The sequence below is a fragment of the Trematomus bernacchii genome, unplaced genomic scaffold (genome assembly GCF_902827165.1).
Source record: "Trematomus bernacchii unplaced genomic scaffold, fTreBer1.1, whole genome shotgun sequence".
NCBI lineage: Eukaryota > Metazoa > Chordata > Actinopteri > Perciformes > Nototheniidae > Trematomus > Trematomus bernacchii.
In genome coordinates this window covers 497,821-521,954 of record NW_022987606.1, presented here as the reverse complement: position 1 = coordinate 521,954, position 24,134 = coordinate 497,821, and the positions used below count along the sequence as shown (strand labels likewise).

General features: G+C 43.4%; 1 protein-coding gene and 1 long non-coding RNA gene across 2 annotated transcripts; one reads left to right on the top strand and one right to left on the bottom strand.

Moving 5' to 3' along the window:
* Positions 1-3,580: 3,580 nt before the first annotated feature.
* LOC117482790 (saxitoxin and tetrodotoxin-binding protein 1-like) lies at positions 3,581-9,923 on the top strand. The gene is made up of 6 exons (XM_034130974.1): positions 3,581-3,822; positions 4,043-4,179; positions 4,397-4,467; positions 7,501-7,662; positions 9,262-9,366; positions 9,456-9,923. The coding sequence occupies exons 1-6, from the start codon at positions 3,709-3,711 to the stop codon at positions 9,488-9,490; spliced, it is 624 nt and encodes a 207-aa protein (XP_033986865.1). The 5' UTR covers positions 3,581-3,708; the 3' UTR covers positions 9,491-9,923.
* A 5,935-nt stretch (positions 9,924-15,858) lies between these two features.
* LOC117482791 lies at positions 15,859-16,721 on the bottom strand. Its single transcript, XR_004555920.1, has 3 exons — positions 16,627-16,721; positions 16,306-16,427; positions 15,859-15,884 (listed from the first exon to the last, which is right to left on the bottom strand). It is a non-coding gene; the product is annotated as an uncharacterized LOC117482791 (long non-coding RNA).
* Between the last annotated feature and the right edge of the window lie 7,413 nt (positions 16,722-24,134).

The window sequence follows — 24,134 nt, the reverse complement described above, 5'->3', positions numbered from 1 at the left end:
CAGCCAGTCCTCATCAGAAACTGAAATCTGTGAACTGAGCGTAGTGAGGAAGCAGTCCAGACGAAGAGTCAAATGAAGTTCAGCCACTTGTTCCTCAACTCCTTTTCCTTCGGTAATCCAGACAAAGGATGTTTCTGATTGTATAGCAGAGTATTCTCCACATGGTGTCGCAGGTGAACAACTCAGCAGAGGGACCACCAGCAGGGCCTCTTTAAAAAACACTAGAAGACATTTAGAGAGTAACGAAACCAAGATTGTCTCACTGTGCACGTCATGATGATATAAGATCAAATAAAGATCAAATAAGAAGTACTTTATTGATCCCAACTTGGGAAATGTTTGCGTTTCAGCAGCATCAAAAGACAAGGCATTGCACATTAAACATTTAAAGAGTAGAAATAAACAATCCAAAAAGTAAACATGTCAAATAGAAATAAAATAGCATTAAAAAAGTAGAAAATATACCTGTTGAAATAATCAAATAAGATATGTAAAGCTTCCTAGGGTTTCTTGAAAGGCGCTATATAAATCCAAGTTGTTGTTATTGTTGTATATTTCTATATGTTTCTAGTTATTGTGCTTTTTATCTTGTTTTTCATTATTGTTTTATTATTTTACTCCTATTGCGTTATTCTATATTGTATTTGTTCCCTGTTCAGCACTTTGGTCAACTGAGGTTGTTTAAAATGTGCTATATAAATAAATAAAGATTGAGATTATTATTTGAAAGGTAAATGTAAATAGTAACGGTGCACATTGTGCTCTCTGGCCTCAGTTGCCAACGTCACCTCGAAGTTCCACATCCTGCCGAGCAGCGACAACATCCTGGTGATGAGCATCCACACCACCGCCTCCAGCTGTAAACAGATGCTCAAGAGGATGCAGATCGACAGCGGAGACGCAGAGGACGAGCCTCCATGCTCTCTGTCTATTGGGCGAGGAAGGAGCATGTGATCACTATTCAAACTTAATCTAACCCGGTACATTTAATCAACCATGTTGTGATAATCAAGATCTTACAGGAGAGTAGTTTCTGTTCTGATCCAAACATCCGGTCATTTATTATTATTATTTTATTATTATATACAGTATTGATGTTCAAACACAAATTGACCATGATCATGACATACGATACATTACAACAACACAAACAGTTGGCTTGGTCATACAACAACAAAAAAGCAAACACAAAATAACCTTGTTCTCTTCTGGTCAGAATAAAGAAATGGGGGTCTTTGGGTCTTATTCTGGAATATCTGGGAAGGTCATCTCTCAGTGTGTAACAGATGTTTCCAAGCTGTAAATTATTAAAAATGTTTCTTATCCACATAGTGTGGGAAGGTGGTGCTGGTGATTTCCATCTTGTTAGTATTAGGCGTCTTGCTATTAATGTTTCAAAGGCTATGAGGTCCGCTTTGAGCCAGGCAGGGTAGTGACGCCTGCAGGAATGGCATTAGGCTCTGTAAGCTCTTTGAGCACCAGGAAAAGCGCTATACAAATAACATGTATTATTATTATTATTATTATTATAAGCGTCCCAGTTACCTCTGACAGAGTATTGAAAATTGAATTCCAGTAGTTGCGCACATCCGGTCGGTTATCAACAAACCTTGGGCAGCGGTGGTTCAGTCTGTAGGGACAGGGACTGTGGACCAATGGGAAGCCGGATCACGTCCCGCCCGGAACAAAATAAATACAGAAATGAAGTTCACCTCTGGCTGCCTCTCCGCTCTGGATCCTCTCAACAAAGGTCCATCTTCTTCTTCTCAAAGTCAAGCGTTGGAGCTGCTGTAACGTTTAGTCTGTGCTCATCTTAAAGGTCCCCCATTATACTGTCTCAGATATATCCAGAGCCTGTCTCTGATTGGCTGAAACACAGACAAAACATCGTTATGACATCATAAAGTGGCCAAAATCTGATCAGCTCATTTTCAGACAGGTTTTTATAGAAATGGATCAGGACAAAAAGAGAGAGAATCTTTGTTCCTGAAACTTTCAGAGTCTCTTTCCACAGAGGGGACACATGTTGATGAAGAAGAGACATGAAGAAGAGGGGACACATGTTGATGAAGAAGAGACATGAAGAAGAGGGGACACATGTTGATGTAGAAGAGACATGAAGAAGAGGGGACACATGTTGATGTAGAAGAGACATGTATGTAAGTATGTACCAACTGAGTTACGGGATTGTCCCACTTTGAACAGTTTTAAAGGTCAACTCAAAGAATGGTTGAGAAACAAACAAACGTGTAATCACCGCTAGATGCACTTCAACTCAGGGGCATCTCCTCCTGCACTCTATGTAGCACTTGTATCTCCTCCTGCACTCTATGTAGCACTTGTATCTCCTCCTGCACTCTATGTAGCACTTGCATCTCCTCCTGCACTCTATGTAGCACTTGTATCTCCTCCTGCACTCTATGTAGCACTTGTATCTCCTCCTGCACTCTATGTGTCGTAGCTGCTACATTGTGCTGCCATGTGGTGAATGCTTATCTGCTGCTCATGCTCTTTCTGCATATCATGTATTTATTTAGCTATGTATATAAATGTCATGTTCTTAAATGTTGTACGTGAGGGAATACAGATGGAAACTAGCTCAAAGCTAAAATCCGGCATTTTTACGTTTTTAAAGCATTATTTGTTTTAAATGTTCATCAATGTGTTCTGTCTCTCTTCAAATAAACGATTACATGAAATGAAAAAATGTGCCTCCTGTCATCATTAATGGACGTCTCTTTAAAATGACCGCTCAGAGGAGAGGAGTTCTCATTTCTCTAACCGCCTGCTGCTTCCCCCTCCTCTCTCCTCGGTTCCCCTCCTCTCTCCTCGGTTCCCCTCCTCTCTCCTCGGCTCCCCTCCTCGACTCCTCGACTCCTCTGCTCGCATCTCATGTGGGCGGGACTAAGACACGAGGATAGGAGTCAAGGAGGGGAGTCGAGGAGGGGAATTAGGGCATTGAGAAACCTTCAATGTGTGCGGCAACAAAATCATCACCAAAGGGTCAATGTGCTGCCATACCCTCCAAACGTCATCTCATAATTCAGAGAGCTGATTGGCTGTAAGTACGTGTGCCGCGAACAGTTTAGATGTGAAGAGGAGACGAGAGAGAGCAGCGTATAGCGATTCAAATCAGTAACACGGAAAGAAAATGAATGAAGTTGACCGTCTACTGCAGCTTTGGTTCATGTTATGTCATATCTCTTGTTGATCTTCTGTGTTTTGCCTATAGGCGATTGCTCTGCTGGATCCATTGATAAGTGACCTCTGTGATGAGTGTCTTGTGTTTTCCTTATACCCCCCCCCCCTCTCGGAACCATGGGTAGCCTACAGCTATTTGTTTACGTGTTTAAAAAAGCACCGGAAGCTTATATATCTAAGTTGTTCGTGCCACACCACTTTTGTACATATAAAAACGCCACTGGTCAGAGTTCAGGCTGTGTTTAGCTATCAGTGAATCATTAATGGACAAACATTGATATAAAACCGTACGCCCACTGAAACGCCCTTTGGACCTGCATGGAGGAACGCTGCCAGTCAAATAAACACTTTCATAACTCACCAAAAGTTTAAACTTGGCCTAAAGTGTAGATAACGTAAAACCCATAAGCTTCTATAAAGGCTGAGCAGCCCGATGAGGCTCAGTCGTCTTTCCCTCAGCTCGGTAACTTCATTAGCATCATTAGCATCGTTAGCATAGTTAGCATCATGTGTCTCCGAGGTCTCCTGCTGGTATCCGGGCTATTTCTGAGCAGCTGGGCTCTGACTCCTGAAGAATGCCAGCCCTTGGTGACGCCTCTCTCTCTGGCTGACCCCTCCATGGTAAGACCCCCCTCTGGTTCTTTTATTCACCGTTAGCTTCAATGCGATCAAGTGCGACACTACAGGGTTAAACTTGAGGCTAACAGATATCTTGTGTTACTCTAAAATACTGTCAACAGCTATAAGAGAAATATAAAGTAAACAAGCCTCTGATGAAGATGACTGGGTTCAGTTTACTTTACCTCGTACTCTAAAGATGTGATGTTTGATGTTTGTTCAGATGGGCGGACGGTCATATATCCTCGCCGCTTACAACGATAACGATGTGTTTGAAGCAATCCTGAAGTCCCTGGAGAGCTCCTGGATGACTATGACTGACTCTCCCTCTGGCGTCTTCACGTCTCAGTCAATCAAACTGTGAGTGGATAACACTGTGCAGCTGCAGACACACACAATCACTGTAGATTAACATACTTACAAACCTATTTTCATGCAGTTTGAGGCATAAAAAGTAAGCCTGAAAAAGAATCATTCACATAGTTCATTATGCTATCAACTCCTTTGCAAAAAGCACAACAAATATTTCTGACCTCATTATATTTCTTAATGATATAACTCTTAATCTTTGTCCCAGGAATGGAACCTGTCTCCTCTCGAGAGAAACTGTCAACTTCACGTTTGAAGGGAACACAGCATCAGTGTCATGTAAGGAACATCAGGAGAAACCATAAAGAGAAACGTGCTGCAACTTCAGAAAGGATGCAGATATAAAAACACAAATGTTCCACATGAAGAAACATCTTCAGCAACTTGACAACACATTCAGCATTTACCAGGGGACACTAAAGAGTGACGCACACAGCTGGGAAACCAGGGGACACTAAAGAGTGACGCACACAGCTGGGAGACCAGAGGACACTAAAGAGTGACGCACACAGCTAGGAGACCAGGGGACACTAAAGAGTGACGCACACAGCTGGGAGACCAGGGGACACTAAAGAGTGACGCACACAGCTTGGAGACCAGGGTTGCGTTCGAATACTCCAAAACAACAGCTCCTAAGTTCTAACCCTATCGTCTATTCCTTGACCTCGGAGTGAAACGTCATGGGGTTAAGGGATAGTGGATAGGAGAATTCAAAAGGATTTAGGAGAAGAGACTGCGGCACTTTAGAGAATCCGACTGCACTTTCACTATCCGACGTGTTTATGATGCGCCAGCAGAGGTCATAAATGTGCGCCTGCTGCGGTGGGGAAACTATGGAAACTACAGTTTTCTATACAGCGGACTACAACATGGATGTTTAATAAGAACGAGGGACTACTGTAAACTCATCTAGAGACTCTGCACCGTGCTCTGATGCTGTTATTTTATGCTTTATGAACGGGGACAACAGAGAAACATATTCTTCATGACCAAAGTTGGAATTGAAATAAAAAAGGAAAGTGCAACTTATGCTCACCCTCTCCCTCCGGTCCACATTAATACAAATGATCCCAATACGTATGATTGTATGAAAAGATCTTAAAATCAATACAAATGTATTTATTATAAACGTTAGTCCTTAACATCTATCACTGTGTATATCACCATTCAAACATCTTTTAAAAGTTGAACAAACCCCACACAGCTTAGTAAAGACTGTGAAATGTTGACTTTATTTGATCATTTCAGTAAAAACTAACGTTCATATTTCTCTTTTTGATTATAATACTGATGAACGTTCAAAACAAAGCACTTTGGCAACTTACCACATACGTTTTAAAATGCTTAATAAGCACCGTAACTTTCATGATATCATTTCTCGTTCATAATCGGTTGTTTCCGTGAACGGCTGACTGTTGTGTGACGGTAAATGCTGCGGCTGCAAGGCATTGTGGGGCAGCATTTTCTCCTCTCCTTTCGGTTAGGGAGGTCCAGTGGTTCCTAAGCTAAAGGAGGTTATAAAGGAAGTTTGAAACCTCCTTTCCTTTTAATTTAGAGAATTCGAACGGCACTTATCATGGCTGCCACTGAGGGACTTCCGGGTCATTTCACTCCGTTAGGAAGGTTCCTAAGCTAAATGGACTATTCGAATGCAACCCAGGGGACACTAAAGAGTGACGCACACAGCTGGAGACCAGGGGACACTAAAGAGTGACGCACACAGCTGGGAGACCAGGGGACACTAAAGAGTGACGCGCACAGCTGGGAGACCAGGGTTGCGTTCGAATACTCCAAAAAAACAGCTCCTAAGTTCTAACCCTATCGTCTATTCCTTGACCTCGGAGTGAAACGTCATGGGGTTAAGGGATAGTGGATAGGAGAATTCAAAAGGATTTAGGAGAAGAGACTGCGGCACTTTAGAGAATCCGACTGCACTTTCACTATCCGACGTGTTTATGATGCGCCAGCAGAGGTCATAAATGTGCGCCTGCTGCTGTGGGGAAACTATGGAAACTACAGTTTTCTATACAGCGGACTACAACATGGATGTTTAATAAGAACGAGGGACTACTGTAAACTCATCTAGAGACTCTGCACCGTGCTCTGGTGCTGTTGTTTTATGCTTTATGAACGGGGACAACAGAGAAACATATTCTTCATGACCAAAGTTGGAATTGAAATAAAAAAGGAAAGTGAAACTTATGCTCGTCACCCTCTCCCTCCGGTCCACATTAATACAAATGATCCCAATACATATGATTGTATGAAAAGATCTTAAAATCAATACAAATGTATTTATTATAAACGTTAGTCCTTAACATCTATCACTGTGTATATCACCATTCAAACATATTTTCAAAGTTGAACAAACCCCACACAGCTCAGTAAAGACTGTGAAATGTTGACTTTATTTGATCATTTCAGTAAAAACTAACGTTCATATTTCTCTTTTTGATTATAATACGGATAAACGTTCAAAACAAAGCACTTTGGCAACTTACCACATACGTTTTAAAATGCTTAATAAGCACCGTAACTTTCATGATATCATTTCTCGTTCATAATCGGTTGTTTCCGTGAACGGCCGACTGTTGTGTGACGGCAAATGCTGCGGCCGCAAGGCATTGTGGGGCAGCATTTTCTCCTCTCCTTTCGGTTAGGGAGGTCCAGTGGTTCCTAAGCTAAAGGAGGTTATAAAGGAAGTTTGAAACCTCCTTTCCTTTTAATTTAGAGAATTCGAACGGCACTTATCATGGCTGCCACTGAGGGACTTCCGGGTCATTTCACTCCGTTAGGAAGGTTCCTAAGCTAAATGGACTATTCGAATGCAACCCAGGGGACACTAAAGAGTGACGCGCACAGCTGAGAGACCAGGGGACACTAAAGAGTGACGCACACAGCTGGGAGACCAGGGGACACTAAAGAGTGACGCACACAGCTGGGAGACCAGGGGACACTAAAGAGTGACGCACACAGCTGGGAGACCAGGGGACACTAAAGAGTGACGCACACAGCTGGGAGACCAGGGGACACTAAAGAGTGACGCACACAGCTGGGAGACCAGGGGACACTAAAGGGTGACGCACACAGCTGGGAGACCAGGGGACACTAAAGAGTGACGCACACAGCTGAGAGACCAGGGGACACTAAAGAGTGACGCACACAGCTGGGAGACCAGGGGACACTAAAGAGTGACGCACACAGCTGGGAGACGAGGGGACACTAAAGAGTGACGCACACAGCTGGGAGACCATGCAGAAATCCGTCATTGTGGTTTTATAAAAACAAATCTGTCTGTGTTTCTGTCCTCAGTCAACAACATGAGCATGATGATGCACATCCTGCCGGGCGGAGCCGGTCTGGCGGTCATGAGCATCAACAACACCATCAAATACTCTGACCTGGTGTTTAAAAAGCTTAATATCCCCAGTGAGAACAGAGAGGACATCAGCCTCCGCGCTCTCTACCTGATGGGTAGGACAGCTTTGTCATGGTTATGGGTTTATGTTGCCTTTTTCCACTTTTATTTTGAAATGTATTTTCCTCCAAGTGTCTTGTCCAGTATTTCTTCCTGTCTTGTCTAGTTGTACTTCCTGTCTTTAGTGTCCCTCCTGTTTGAATGTCTGATTGTGTTTCACCTCCCCTCTCCAGCTCTGTCTTGTCTTGTGACAACCCTTGTGTGCATTTAGTCTTGTCTTTCCTTGAGCTTTGTGTCCTATCGTCGTCAATGTAACCTGCATGTTCCTGTGCGTAACCTGCATGTTCCTGTGCGTAACCTGCATGTTCATGTGTGTAACCTGCATGTTCCTGTCCGTAACCTGCATGTTCCTGTCCGTAACCTGCATGTTCCTGTGCGTAACCTGCATGTTCCTGTGCGTAACCTGCATGTTCCTGTGCGTAACCTGCATGTTCCTGTGCGTAACCTACATGTTCCTGTGCGTAACCTGCATGTTCCTGTGCGTAACCTGCATGTTCCTGTGCGTAACCTGCATGTTCCTGTCCGTAACCTGCATGTTCCTGTGCGTAACCTGCATGTTCCTGTCCGTAACCTGCATGTTCCTGTGCGTAACCTGCATGTTCCTGTCCGTAACCTGCATGTTCCTGTCCGTAACCTGCATGTTCCTGTGCGTAACCTGCATGGTCTGTCCTTCCTGCATGTTCCTGTCCGTAACCTGCATGTTCCTGTCCGTAACCTGCATGTTCCTGTCCGTAACCTGCATGTTCCTGTGCGTAACCTGCATGTTCCTGTCCGTAACCTGCATGTTCCTGTCCGTAACCTGCATGTTCCTGTGCGTAACCTGCATGTTCCTGTCCGTAACCTGCATGTTCCTGTGCGTAACCTGCATGTTCCTGTCCGTTAACCTGCATGTTCCTGTCGTAACCTGCATGTTCCTGTGCGTAACCTGCATGTTCCTGCTCCGGTTAACCTGCATGTTCCTGTCCGTAACCTGCATGTTCCTGTCGTAACCTGCATGTCCTGTCCGTAACCTGCATGTTCCTGTCCGTAACCTGCATGTTCCTGGTCCGTAACCTGCATGTTCCTGTGCGTAACCTGCATGTTCCTGTGCGTAACCTGCATGTTCCTGTGCGTAACCTGCATGTTCCTGTCCGTAACCTGCATGTTCCTGTCCGTGAGGTGGTTCCTGTTCTTCGTGTGCCCCTCGTTAGTCTTTCTTAGTTTTTCTTTGTTTGTTTTCAGCTTTTGAATAAAGCACCCTTTTTGTTAATACGTCTTGATTCCCTTTTGTCCTGCGTTTGGGTCCTCATACCAATATCCTGACAAGCTTAGTTTGTGCTCACTTTAACTGCTTTACTTCCTTTATAATGGAAAGATTTAACTGAGGTTTCATTATCTCCTGGTTCTTTTTACATAAAACGCAACGGAGGAAGAAGTATTTATATTCTTTACTTGAGTTTTAACACCTAGACTCTACAAGTAAAACTGTAAAACCTTAAAAAGTAAAGCATTGAAGCTGACGTTGAGTCTGTGCTCATTTTAACTGCTTTACTTCTGGATTGTGTAAATGATGTATCTGAGGCTCTGGGTTCATTATCTCCTGGTTCTGTCTGCAGGCAGAGAGGCGACCCTGAAGGACTCGGACCTGGAAGAGTTCAAGAAGCAGGCGAGCTGCCTCGGGTTCTCCGGAGAACCACCGTTCATCTACAACCCTGAGAACGGTGCTTTAAAATCACCTGATTAAACTATCTAAAGAATATATATATATATATATATAATATATAACTGATTTATTTTTCCCTATCTGCAGGTTTCTGTACTGAAGAGGAGTCGATTAAGGTGTAGTTCTGAAGATAGAAACAATCATGAAGGAAATAAAGAAAACAAAAATGTAAAACTATTCTTCTTCTGTACAAAAATCAGCTGGACCATTTTGATGATCGTCAAGATTTATAATGTGTTGATCCTTAAACCCTTTAGATAATGCTGAAAAAGTGTGAAGTCGATCAGACTAGGTATCTGTTCTCCTTAGCAACTGTCTGTTCTCCTAGCAACAGTCTGTTCTCCTTAGCAACTGTCTGTTCTCCTTAGCGACGATCTGTTCTCCTTAGCAACTGTCTGTTCTCCTTAGCAACTGTCTGATCTCCTTAGCAACAGTCTGTTCACCTTAGCAACAGTGTCTTCTCCAACTCTGTTCTCCTTAGTAACAGTCTGTTAGCAAGAATGAACAACCTCTGGAATGTCCAAACTGACCAATCAGAATAAAGTATTCAACCAAGCCGTTTAATAAGTCTTATTATTAAATCGTGGGACTCTGTGTTGATATGTTATTATGGTAGTGCTTATTAGTAGAGTTTTTTAAAGGGTTACTCCACAATATTTGAGCAGATTATCGTTAAAGGCAGCATCAGAATCTGTCGTTTGTAAAATATGAGTAAAAATTGGAATGTTGACATTTTCCGCACGATGGCAGTAGGAGTGTTTAATTATCAGTGAATCATTCATGCACAAACAGGGTCAAATATCACCAGCATGACTCTGCTATAAAGGCTGAGCAGCCCTGAGAGGCTCAGTCGTTGGTTGCTTTCCCGTTAGCATCGTTAGCATCATGTGTCTCCGAGGTCTCCTGCTGGTATCCGGGCTGTTTCTGAGCAGCTGGGCTCTGACTCCTGAAGAATGCCAGCCCTTGGTGACGCATCTCTCTCTGGCTGACCCCTCCATGGTAAGACCCCCCTCTGGTTCCTTTATTCACCGTAAGTCACTGTAGGAAGAAGTACTCAGAACCTTAACTTAAGTAAAAGTACAAATAATATGGTCTTAAAATACTACACTAAAAGTGCAAAAGTATGAGCATCAAAATATACTTCACGTACAAAAAGTTAAAGTACAAGGACCCATTTCAGAATAATATAAAGTGCAGAATAATTGTACTTATATATCTTAACAGTAATATTATTAAGGCTATTTTATTATCCGGCTTTTATACCGCTATTTTAGTTTTGTAGTTTTCTCAATGTGGACCAACTTTATATACTTTAAATAGTGTGTAGCTTAGTAGTACAGTACTTCATTATACTATATCAGCATATTTGTGTATGTACAGTAGAAGTATAAAGTAGCATTACATTGAAATACTCAAGTAAAGTACAAATATGTCAAAACAGCACTTAAGTACAAAATGTACTTGCAGTGGTGTGTTACTTTCCACATGTTAAACTACAGGTGAACAGGGTTAAACACTAATGACACTTCAGTGGATTCTAAGGACAATTAATATTTGTATTTCAAGTTTTCAATAACATGAAAAAGATGACTTCTAAATAAACTTTATTCCATTGAATGATTTCTCACAACACAAGCAGCCCAACAAGAAGTCAACATGTATGGACAAATGATATGGACCATCTATGGCAGAGGATCAGGGCCAAATGTGATCTTTCTTATTTCTTTCTCAGAATTCCAACTTTCGATACATTTTGAGTAAAACATGCAATGTTGATCAAACCTCAAAAAGGTTCACATGTGGCCCTTATCCTCTCTCTGTGTGTGTGTGTGTGTGTGTGTGTGTGTGTGTGTGTGTGTGTGTGTGTGTGTGTGTGTGTGTGTGTGTGTGTGTGTGTGTGTGTGTGTGTGTGTGTGTGTGTGTGTGTGTGTGTGTGTGTGTGTGTGTGTGTGTGTGTGTGTGTGTGTAGATGTACAACAGGTCCCGCTTCCTGGTGGGTTACTCAGATAGTGCAGCGTTTGACGCCATCCTGAAGCACACGGAGAGCTCCTGGTGGAACATCAGTCCGTCTCCGTCCGACCCCAACGGGATCATTATATTCCACGAGGACAAACTGTGAGCATCTGCACTCATACAAAATATAATAACAAATACCAGTAAAAATCAAGATAATTTACTATCATTTTTATCATTTTTATTATGATTTAATGTTATTATAGTTTTCTTAAAATAGTTTTCTATCTGTGTTTTAAAAAACTAATTTTACTTTTATGTATGCACCATGACATCAAGTCAAATTCCTCTTACGTGTCAACCCACCTGGTGATAAACCTGATTCTGATTCTGTAGAATCCAATTCAATAGCTCTGCAGATGATACTCTGATTAATCAGTGAATCTTCTCCTGATTTTAAATACATCTCAGTTCTCGTGCTCTGAACACATTGAGTTTCTTCATATTGACATTCAGACCTTTAAATATACAGCCTATGATTTAGACCCAGCGATGAACTCACCTCCTCCTCTTTCTCCTCAGGAATGGTGTCTGCATGTCAATAACTGTCAACCTAACTATTGAGAGCGACACACTATCAGCGTCAGGTGAGTTTCACAATCTGACACTTCTTTTAGGCGACTGAAACTGCCAGAAGGAAAGACAAAGGTCCACAGTGCTCACATTTATAATACAAGTTAACTCGAGACCATAATAAATAAATGTAAAAAGTACAGTGTGATGTTAAGTCCAGTTATCCAAAGAGAAGCGATGGAGCATTGTGAGCCTGTTAGCATGCTGACGGATCATTCAAATTCAAAGATTCAAAGGTTTTATTGTCATATGCACATAGCTATGAGAGAAGTGGAGAAATGGCATTCTTCTGACCTGAGCTCCTTGCTGAGAATCTTGAATCTTTGATGTGTCCCAGGTACAGCCTCAGTTTCCTGCATAGCTCTGTATCTCAGCTGTGTAATCACGTATTCTCCTGTCTGTTTTCAGTGGGGAACATCCTCTCCTCCACCTTCCACCTGCTGCCGGGCTGCGATGGATGTCTGGTCCTCAGCATCAACACCACGGCCAAACACATGGACACCGTGCTCAAGCTGCTGAAGATCAACAGCACGGTGACAGCGGAGGAGGTCAACCTGCACAGCGTCTATCTGTTAGGTAGGAAGCATGACAGGAAATAATAATGTATTATTATTTAACCTCTATCTAACCCTTGTCGTGGATCCGATGTAACACTCACACCAAACCTGTTAAGCCCTAGAGCCCTCTGTACAGGGGGCAGTGGGGTGTTTTTTCACGAAACTGTGTCTCAGGGCTTCTTAATATCTAAAAACCTATTAATGTGTCATACCTATTTAACGGGAAGAAACTCAGCTAACTGACAATACGAACCATTTTTACCGAAACAAAACACAAGTCTCACAAGAAGCGTCTAAATGAGCCCTGAGCGAAAAAATGCTAACACACTTACCACAGAACTCAAGGTAAAAATACCCTTATTACTTATTGTAACTGCAAAAACAAGATATCAAATTAAAGCTGAGATTCCACAGATTCTATAGGTATCATCACTGAGCGATCAGAACTCGTGACAGGGGAAGCAAACACAGACGTCACAACACGTGAATTACGGAACATTCACGGGAGATCGTCTCAAATTAGCTGTTATTCTGATCAATAGTCGTGATCAATGCCATTAAAATGATAAAAACGCCGCTGAAGGTTAATCCATAGGTTAATCCAATGTGTCTGTGTCACTTTGAAAGGATTACTGATAATCCATCATTGCATTTTTAAGTAAAAAACGGAGATTTCATATTATTTTTATTTTTATAAATCTCTCTAAAGAGGTCAAATGTCACTTGTTTTGCATCAATCTTGATACAGGGTACTTATTATATGTTGTAGTTTGGATTCCTAAAGCTTTTAGTCTACTAACCCATCATCCAAGGGTGGTTTTCACTATAAGTAATGGGTTTTTTGTAGGCGGAGGTAAGAATTTACCTTTTTTTACAATGTTCCATCTGAATTTACTCTGACACAGAAACATCTATATTGATTCTGACACTTCTACATCCAACTCACAGATGTAACCTTGCTTTGAGAAAAAAGATTATTAATTTAACCCTTTTAGAAGTGAAGTTATAGTCATTTGTTCTGGGCATGTCATTTTCGAGCCTGAAACCTGAAAAACAGGCTCAGGGCTTAACTGGTTTAAGACAAAGATAAATCAATAAAACACAGACACAGAGATGGTTGAAGTCAAATATTATATTGCTGTACAGCACTATAGAGACAGATTACCTTGCATCAAAGCAGTCTATAGTGTAATGTCCCTTTAGACCAAGATAATCTTACAGCTTATATACACAGATAGATAGATAGATAGATAGATGGATAGATGGATAGACAGACAGGTAGGTAGATAGATAGATACACTGTAAAAAAAAATTGTAAAAAAACGACGGGGGGCGCCAGAAAATGTCCGTTAAAAAAAGGAAAAAAACTGTAAAATAAAATACGGAGATAACATGTAAAAAAAAAGTGACTTACCTTACCACAAGTAGCCTCTATTACTGTAATTTTACATGAAATCTTTTTATTTTAACATATATTATTTGTTAGAATAGAGTCATAAACCTCTAGAAAACTGAATAATTATCTTTAAAAAATGATAAAAAAAACCTAAAATACATAAAATTACTTTTATTATTACAAAAAAGTACCGTGTATCAAAGACCATTTACCATTAAAACACAAAGAAAAGAATGTCATTTTACTTTGCAAAAGCCTTAGTTTACATTAACTATCACATTTTTTGCCAAAAAAATCTGTAATTTTACAAGAAATCTTTTTCTTTTAACATATATTAATTGTTAGAATAGAGTTATACACCTCTAGAAAAACTGAATAAATATTTTTTTAAATGATCAAAAAAAGCTGAAAGAAAGAAGATTACTGTAGTCATTTGAAAAAATACCGTAAATTCAAGATTCAAGGCTTTATTGTCATTTGTACATTAGCTTCAGTGTAGACATGGCAATGAACAACTGAAGTCACAGGCTCCTCCAACAGTGCAACATATATATAGAACATAGAACAAATAAAACAGAATAGAAACAGTGCAAGAAGAGTCTATATGCAAGTAAATGGAATATGATTGCACTGCCGTACCAGGCCGTGATGCAGCCAGTCAGGATACTCTCTATGGTGCACCTGTAGAAGATGCAGAGTATCCTGGAGTCCATGTTGAACTTCCTCAGCCTGCAGAACAATTACATCATAATGTCCAGGGACTTTTCACACGGAGAGAAAACATACACATGTTGAGAGGAAACTGCGGGGGTAGGACCAGAAACGTTTTTAAGCTTCTTCTTGCCCCTTTTGAACATGATAGAAACTTTGAGAATACATTTTTTTTTATACCTTGAACGTTTTTTTATTTTACCCATCTTTGTTATAAATATTATTGTTTGTTTTGTTTCTAACATGTTCAATAAATTGACTAATACAATTTTGTTTTTAAAGAGCTGCTGTTTTGGTGATGGTGTTAGTGTGATGAGTCCATGTCAGGTCCTCAGTGATGAGTCCATGTCAGGTCCTCAGTGATGAGTCAGGTCCTCAGTGAAGAGTCCATGTCAGGTCCTCAGTGATGAGTCAGGTCCTCAGTGAAGAGTCCATGTCAGGTCCTCAGTGATGAGTCAGGTCCTCAGTGAAGAGTCCATGTCAGGTCCTCAGTGATGAGTCCATGTCAGGTCCTCAGTGATGAGTCAGGTCTTCAGTGATGAGTCCATGTCAGGTCCTCAGTGATGTGGACCCTGAGGAACCTGTAGCTACTGACTCTCCACCGTAGTCCCATTGATGGCGATGGGGGCGTGTCCCTCTCCCTGCTGCTTCCTGTAATCCACAATCAGCTCCTTTGTTTTGCTGACGTTGAGATGGAGGTTGTTATCCTGGCACCAAGATGTCAGGTTTTCGACCTCCTCTCTGTACGCCGTCTCGTCGCCGTCGGTGATCAGGTCGATGACGGTCGTGTCGTCAGCAAACTTCATGAAATCTAAGACCATTTACATGTAAAACACAAAGTAAACATGTCATTTTACTTTGCAAAAGCCCAAGTTTACATTAACTGTCCGATGTTTTGTAGAAAAAAAAATCACAAATATATACAATATATTATTGAAAATAATATACATCACAAAAATAAAAACAATAAATAAAATATATTTTAAGTAATAATAAAGCAGAATAGACCGGCAATGAAACATTTCAACATTTAACAAATAGCCAACATTTTGTTCAAAAGATAACAATTATAAACACTAAAGAAATCTACCAGTTATGTGCGTGCGTGTGTACATGACTGTGTGTGTGTGTTTCTACTCTCTCCATTCAAAGTCAGCGACGTTTGTAATTAATGAATGCACCTTTACCTTTATCGAGTGCTGTTTTTGTTTGTATTCCATCCTCTCCACTCTAGTCCCCTTGTCCGGATTGATCTTGAATAGGCACCTGTTAAGACAGAAGTACACTTACATTTAGTGTTTAATTACACATTCTGTGGATGATACAGCCATTAATTGTCTTTACAGTTATACAGCTTGAAGTCAAAGGGCAATGCTACTCTTAAATGTACTTTTCATTAACTGTTATGATCATATCTGTACATTTAAAGCATTGGTTTGAATAGATTTTGTTATATAAAGTCGTCACTTGGCATCACTATCACACTGGACAGTATCGCAGCAGGTCTGTAAACAGGAGCAAGCGGTCACTTGAAGATCATTTGAATGTGGGTAGCTACGAGTCCCATCTTGAGAGGTTTGTGTGTAACTGGGGCAGATGAGGTGCGTGTCAGTAGCAGAGTGAGCGGTGTAAAAGCATCGTAGTTAACCGAAAGAAGTTTTAATGTGTTTGTTCACTGCAATAATACCAGGTTTTCTTTTGTTGTCGACAAAGGGCCCTCTTTCCGTCATTTTCATTGAGCTGAAGTAAACATACCACCGATTGGCTAAGAGTGAGTTTGGGCTTTTAGGGAGGAGCCAAAGCACACCACTGCAAAGGAAAGGGGTACGCTGAATTTACAACCCAAGACAAAACGAGAGCATAATGCGAAACAGAATGCAGCACAATAATCTTTTTATCTCGATTATCTTGTATTGTCAGGAGCACTTATCGTGTCTCAGAAATGTGCACAATCCTCTACTCTGTGGTTTAAGATGGAATTACTTAAAAATTACAATTCAAGTCTTACCTCTGCAAGAACTCCAGGGTAGCTCCCAGTTCTGAGCGATAACTGATGTTGAGGCAGTAATATGCTGCAAACATCAGTATCAGGGCGTCGACAACATTCAGGACACTGTCACTGACGATGGTCTGGTCCTCCGCTATCATGTAGTGTCCAGCTGTCAGGGGAGAACTCCCTTAAGGTACACAACAGGAAAAAGTCACAAAACATTTATAAATCCAAAAAATATTTAGTGCAGATTGTTTTGTTTTTTTACTGGTGATCACATGGCCAATTATATTTTAGGAATGATCAGCTCCTGCAGCTTTCTTTTCTTTCTTAAGTGTTTCCTAATGTTAACAGTGTAGAAAATGTCACATCATAAAGGGATAGTTTGGGTGTTTAAAGTGGGGTTTTATAAAGGTACTTATCCATAGTCAGTGTATTACCTAGAGTAGATGATGGCCAGCAGGGGCGGACTGGGAAACGGTGGACCTCTGTCGCCTGTCAGCGCAACTTCAATGATGCCGTTTAAAAACAGCAAACCGACCCGGCCGTTCGGTGATTCTACAGATGGTCAGTCCGCCCCTGCCGGTACCGAAGTGGGCCGAGTGGCCCGACCGGCCCATCGGGATTCGTCCTGAACGTCCCGATGGCCAGTCCGCCACTGATGGCCGGTATGCCCCGAGCTTGGAGATGCAGACAGGAGCAACCACCTGGAAGCAAAGCAATGTACTGCTCTGGACAGGGTCAGCAGAAAAACATATTTTAGCCACCTCTTGATGATTTCCATATCCTTTCACTGTTTGCATAGCAATACCATATAGGACATTGAGAATTGATAACACTTGTAATATGGCAAGAAATCTTACTTGAGGATATCTGGCTGCTGTTTATTCTTGGTAGGTTGCAATTACTGGTACTGCAGCTACAGTAACAGCTGAGGGGAAAAAAGAGACACAAGTTTGCACATGCTTAAGCAAAAATAACTTAAATAACACAGCAGCAGCTTTAAGTACAGTAATACCACTCAGAGTTCCCGTTAGCCGGTAATTACCGGACTATGACCGGTAAAATATGCTGAAGACCGGCAAATCTAAATCTCTCCGGTCAAAATGTCCGGTCAAAATAATTTCCCTTGAGCACAATGATACTGACGGGATGTCAGGAGAGGGAGAGAGAGCGCTCCGTTTATTATTCCCGTGTTATAAATTACTGTACACTTTTGAATAATGTAGTTAATCTACTAGAATTAGTTTGTTTAATATCGAATCATATCAATTTGTTTAAAAGCTCAATAAATAAGAAGACCTTTGACCGGCACTTTTCTCATTTTGTCCGGAAGATTTAAACTTTAACGGACATGTTGACCGGCAAAAAAATATTCTAACGGGAACTCTGCCACTTCAAGTATAAGACCTGAGTACTTCTACTCTTATTCAAGTACAAGATCAGAGAACTTCTCTCACCTCTGATTATAGCCTTAACATAGGATTTAAAAGATATGGATAATGTGCATTGTGTGTAACATTATGCCCACAAAAAAATCGATTATAAAACTAAGGATTGAGCTAACATTAGGAGTTAGTGACAATGTATGCTAGTTAGCTAGCTAAACTATTTATTAAATAATATTGCAAAAAAGTAACTCTGAAACATTCACTGCACATCAGCTCAGCCACTCGAGCACCATTAAAAAATTAAAAATTAACACCCTGCATAATGACGGCATAGAACAGCTCAATTTCAAAACATGGTAGCTAGCTGCTACCATAGCTAGCTAGCTGCTACCTAGCTATGGTAACGTTAGCTAACATTACTTTGTTTTCGGTCGTTAAACAAAATGTATACCATAGCTAGGACTTTGACGTTTGCAATGTTTTAAGTCTTGAGTGTTTTGAATCCGTTGATAAATAGTTTTTACCGTTACCTCTGAAAGTGCTGATTCCTCTCCTCTGGGCGCGCCACGTGCAGTGCTCTTCACCTCCTGGTGCTAACTGAGTGTAGAGATGGGCGAGTCCTGATTCATCCGGATCATTAACCCGGATCCTAGAAATGAGCTGGTCGTGACGAGTCTCCCCTCTCCTTTAACCCGAGTCCTTGAGTCCCACACTTGGTGTGACGTACAAATTAAAACTATAAATTGCGTCACTCGCTACTCTCTTTATAACATGTAAAATCACATTACAACGTACCCCAGTCCATCTACCTACCCTTTAGCAAGTATACAGGATAGCTGCCTGCCAGAAGTGATCGTTTGGCTCAGGGGAGGGGACGCGGATCAGTGAAACTTCCTGCAGACTCGTGGGGACTCAGAGGAGCCGACGGCTCCTAACCGTAATAGCATAGCAGATCCAGAGATCCATACTCGTCATGTGCACGAGCATAGCCCCTCCTCCAGCACCCGGCTCCCGCGCTATCAACAGCAGACTCGCAGACTCGCAGATTCGCAGATTCGCAAATCCTGACTCGCTGCAACACACAGCGGATCAGACTCGTGCGGACTCGGAGCCGTAACCATATAGCAGCAGATCCAGAGATCCAGCAGACTCGTCGTCATGCACGAGTCCACAGCAGACTCAGATTCGCAAATCCTGACTCACTGTGTGTGCAACACACAGCAGAGCAGACTCGTGCGGACTCGGAGCCGTAACCATATAGCAGCTGATCCAGAGATCCAGCAGACTCGTCGTCATGCACGAGTCCACAGCAGACTCAGATTCGCAAATCCAGACTCGTGCGGACTCGGAGCCGTATATAGCAGCAGATCCAGAGATCCAGCAGACTCGTCCTCATGCACGAGTCAACAGCAGACTCAGATTCGCCAAATCGCAAAATAACCCTTTTTTTTGTGATCAACATTTTTTATTAAAGCAAAATACACTGTGTAGCGGAGGTTAATATAACGTCAGTTTAATAGATAGATAGATAGTACTTTATTGATCCCAAATTGGGAAATTGTTGTTACAGCAGCATAAAAGGCATTTTACAATAAAACAAAACTACAAAATATACAAGAATAGAAAGAAAAATAAAATAAAATATAAAATATACATGTCGAAATAGAAAATATACATGCAGATATTATATATATATATATATATATATATATATATATATATACAAATATATATATATATTCAAAATATATGGAATAATAATATGCTCGTGAAATGCATCAACTTTTCGGTTTCACCGATAGGATTTCTACGGTCTTGGTGATGCTGACTCATATGACTCAAATGACTCGTATGATCCGGATCTCTTCAATGACTGACTCAGAAGACCCTGAGTCCGTAAAAGGATCCGGATTTGCCATCTCTAACTGAGTGGTCTCTGTTGTTACGATATCCGATAGGACCCAAACGCAGGACACGGCAGAGTGTTGGAAAAAGGTTTATTGTGAGGTGGAGGAGCGTGGAGAGTAATCCTGTAGGAATGAAGACTGGTGAGTGTGGAGAGTAATCCGGTTGGAATGATGACTGGTGGCGGCAGGTGATGGTAACAAGGCGGCTGGATAGTGATCCTGGAGCATAAGAGAAACAGATGAGAAAAGTATTCCGTGTACAGAGAAATAGTTTTAAATCGGCTAAGAAGGCTGAGAGTTACCACTGGGGTTTAAACAACGATCTGGCGCTGACATGTTGTGGAGCCTCCGCTGATATACCATTAGTAAATGGCTGAATGGGAATCAGGTGTGTAAAGCTGATTGCACCAGGTGGAGATTTGCAGCAGGTGGAGATTGAGCCGGGAGCCAGGAGTGACAGCCACCACGCCCACACAGACAGGGAAAGGGAACACACACTCACAAGGGAGGTGGCTGAAGAGTAGAGCCACCACAGTACCCCCCTCTTAAGGGACGCCTCCAGGCGGTCTACCAGGTCTACCAGGTCTACCAGGTCTACCAGGGTTATCCCGGTGGAAGTCCCGAACCAGGGACGCGCCCACGATGTTTCGCCGGGGAACCCAAGACCTCTCCTCTGGACCATAGCCCTCCCAATCCACAAAATATTGGAATCCCCTTCCACGGCGACGAACGTCCAACAATCGCCTGACGGTGTAGGTTGGGTGATCATTGATGATGCGGGGGGGGGGGGGGAACACTCACTGGAGGAGACAAGGGGCTGCTGGCAACAGGTTTTAACAGAGAAACATGAAATGTCGGATGAACCTTCATGTGTGGGGGAAGCTTGAGTTTTACTGCAGATGGGTTGATAACTGAGTCGATGATGAAGGGGCCGACATAACGTGGCGTGAGTTTCTTCGACTCTGTCTTGAGTGGGAGATCTTTGGAGGAAAGCCAAACACTCTGACCTGGTAAGTAGTTGGGAGCCGGGGTCCTGTGGCGGTCTGCGATGAGGCAGTTGCGGGCAGCGGAGCGGAGCAGGGCGGCTCGGGTATCCCTCCACACCTTATGACAGCGACGAAGGTGGGTCTGAACGGAAGGAACAGCAACCTCCTCTTCCTGGGATGGAAACAGGGGTGGTTGGAAACCCATGGCACAATGAAAGGGTGAAATACCTGTGGCTGCATTTGGCAGGGAGTTGTGGGCATATTCGATCCATGGCAGATGTGGGCACCATGACGAAGGGTTCCTGAAAGCCACACAGCGAAGAGCCGCCCCCAGATCCTGGTTGGCCCGTTCCGTTTGCCCGTTCGTCTGAGGATGATATCCAGATGACAGGCTCACTGATGCTCCCAGAGCCTGACAGAAGGCTTTCCAAACGTGGGAAATGAACTGGGGACCCCGGTCAGAGACGATGTCGGTGGGAATCCCATGGAGTCGAACAACATGATTGACCAGAAGATCTGCAGTCTCTCGGGCTGTGGGAAGCTTGGGAAGAGCAACAAAGTGTACCATCTTGGAAAATCTGTCCACAATAGTTAGGATGATGGTATTTCCTTGTGACAGTGGAAGTCCAGTGACAAAATCCAAGGCCACATGCGACCAAGGACGCCTAGGTACCGGCAGCGGCCGAAGCAGGCCAGAGGGAGATTGGTGGGAGGACTTGGCGCGGGCACATACTGTACAGGCAGCAACAAAGGCCCTGGTGTCTTGAGCCATGGAAGGCCACCAGAACCGTTGTTTTAGAATAAACAGTGTGCGATGGACACCAGGATGACAGGAGAGACGGGAGGCGTGTGCCCACTGCAGGACCTTGGAGCGAACAGGGGTAGGCACAAAAAGACTATTAGCTGGGCAGTTACCTGGGTTAGGTTGCGCCCGCTGAGCCTCCTTAACCAATGACTCAATCTCCCAGGTAACAGCCGCCACCACGCAGGAGGCAGGCAGGATAGTGTCTGGATTGGCAGCTGGTCCTTCGGAAGCGAACTGGCGAGAGAGAGCGTCCGGCTTGAGGTTCCGTGACCCTGGACGGTAGGTAAGGGTGAATGAGAAGCGGCCGAAATACAGGGCCCATCGAGCCTGACGAGAGTTAAGGCGCTTGGCAGATTGGATGTACGCCAAGTTTTTGTGGTCTGTCCATACAATAAAAGGGAGCTCGGCTCCCTCCAGCCAGTGCCTCCACTCCTCTAGGGCAAGTTTGACAGCCAGCAGCTCTCTGTTACCCACGTCATAGTTCTTCTCAGCTGGAGTGAGGCGGCGAGAGAAAAATGCACATGGATGTAATTTTTGGTCTCGTTCCGAGCGCTGGGAAAGAACTGCCCCTACCCCGGTGTTGGAGGCATCGACCTCCACCACAAACTGGCGAGAGGAATCAGGGTGGATGAGCACAGGGGCAGTGGTGAAAAGTCTCTTTAGCTCCGAGAAGGCTGCATCGCACTCTGGAGTCCAGAAAAAACCAGTTGTAGGGGAAGTGAGTCTGGTTAAAGGGCCCGCCACTCTGCTGTAGTCTCTGATGAAGCGCCGATAAAAATTGGCGAAACCAAGAAACTGTTGAAGCAGTTTAACTGAGGTTGGTTTGGGCCACCCCGCCACCGCTTGGATCTTCTCAGGGTCGGTCCTAATCTTTCCTTCCTCAACGATGTAGCCCAGGAATGAGACTGTGTTGACATGGAATTCGCATTTCTCCGCCTTCACAAAGAGTCTGTTTTCAAGGAGTCTCTGCAGCACCTGCCTGACATGGATAATGTGCTCCTCCTTGTTACGGGAGAAAATGAGTATGTCATCCAAGTAGACAAAGACTGACCGGTTGAGGAGGTCACGGAGTACATCGTTCACCATTGACTGAAAAAACTGCTGGGGCATTCGTCAGTCCAAAAGGCATCACCAGATACTCAAAGTGACCGAGTGGTGTGTTAAAGGCAGTCTTCCACTCGTCCCCTTCACGGATTCTGACGAGGTGGTAGGCATTGCGGAGGTCCAGTTTGGAAAAGATGGTGGCTTCCTGGAGGGGTTCAAAGGCGGAGTTAATGAGGGGTAATGGATATTTGTTTTTTATAGTGATGGCATTGAGACCCCTGTAATCAATGCAGGGCCGCAGTGAGCGGTCCTTCTTGGACACGAAGAAGAACCCAGCACCGACCGGGGAGGAGGATGGGCGGATGACACCAGCAGCCAGGGAGTCATGGATGTAACTCTCCATGGATTTTCTCTCAGGGCGAGACAGGTTGAACAGACGTGAGGAAGGCAGAGGGGCCCCGGGAAGGAGGTCAATGGGACAGTCGTAGGGTCGATGAGGAGGAAGAGAAAGAGCTCGCTGTTTACTGAACACCTCTCCTAGGCTATGATATTCCATGGGGACAGATAACAGGTCAGGCGGCTCGATCTTGGGTGGTGGAGCGGCGGCCTCTGCTGGCGGTAGGGCAGACTGCAGGCATGAGGATAAACAAAAACAACTCCAACTAATGATTTTGCCAGTTATCCAATCAATCTGGGGGTTGTGTGTTCTTAACCAGGGATGACCCAACACTATGGGAGCATGAGGTGAGGAAATAAGGTGAAACTGAATAAACTCACGATGGTTTCCAGACAGAATGAGGTTTACTGGCTTGGTGCGGTGAGTGACTTGGGCCAGGAATTGTCCATTAAGAGCATTGGCATTAAGAGGTGAATCCAACACTTCGCAGGGAATTCCTGCCTGAGCTGCGATGTCAATGTCCAAAAAATTCTCGTCTGCCCCCGAGTCCACTAAGGCGAGCAGGGGTAGTGACTGTTGGTTGCAGCAAAGAACGGCTTCTAGCTGCGTTCTGGGTCGGGGGTTGAGAGAGGAGGAAGGGCTCGCCAGAATCCCCACAGCTACTGACGAGCCTGACCTTTTGGCAGATTAGGACAGGAGGAAACTAGATGACTGGTTTGGCTGCAATAAACACATTCCCCAGCCTGGATCCTTCTAGCCCGCTCAGATGGTGAGAGGTGGGCCCTTCCCACTTGCATGGGCTCATCTTCGGGGGGTGAAACCGAGAAAGGAGTCGGAAAGGATCTGGAGATTGGGGCAGTGGCAGTGCCAATTCGGGGATCAAGTGAGGAGTAGCTGGGATTGGGGTGACGGCTATTCCTATCCCTGCGTCTCTCTCTGAGTCGATTATCAATCTTGATAGCTGTGGCAATTAAATTATCCAAGCTAACTGGATCA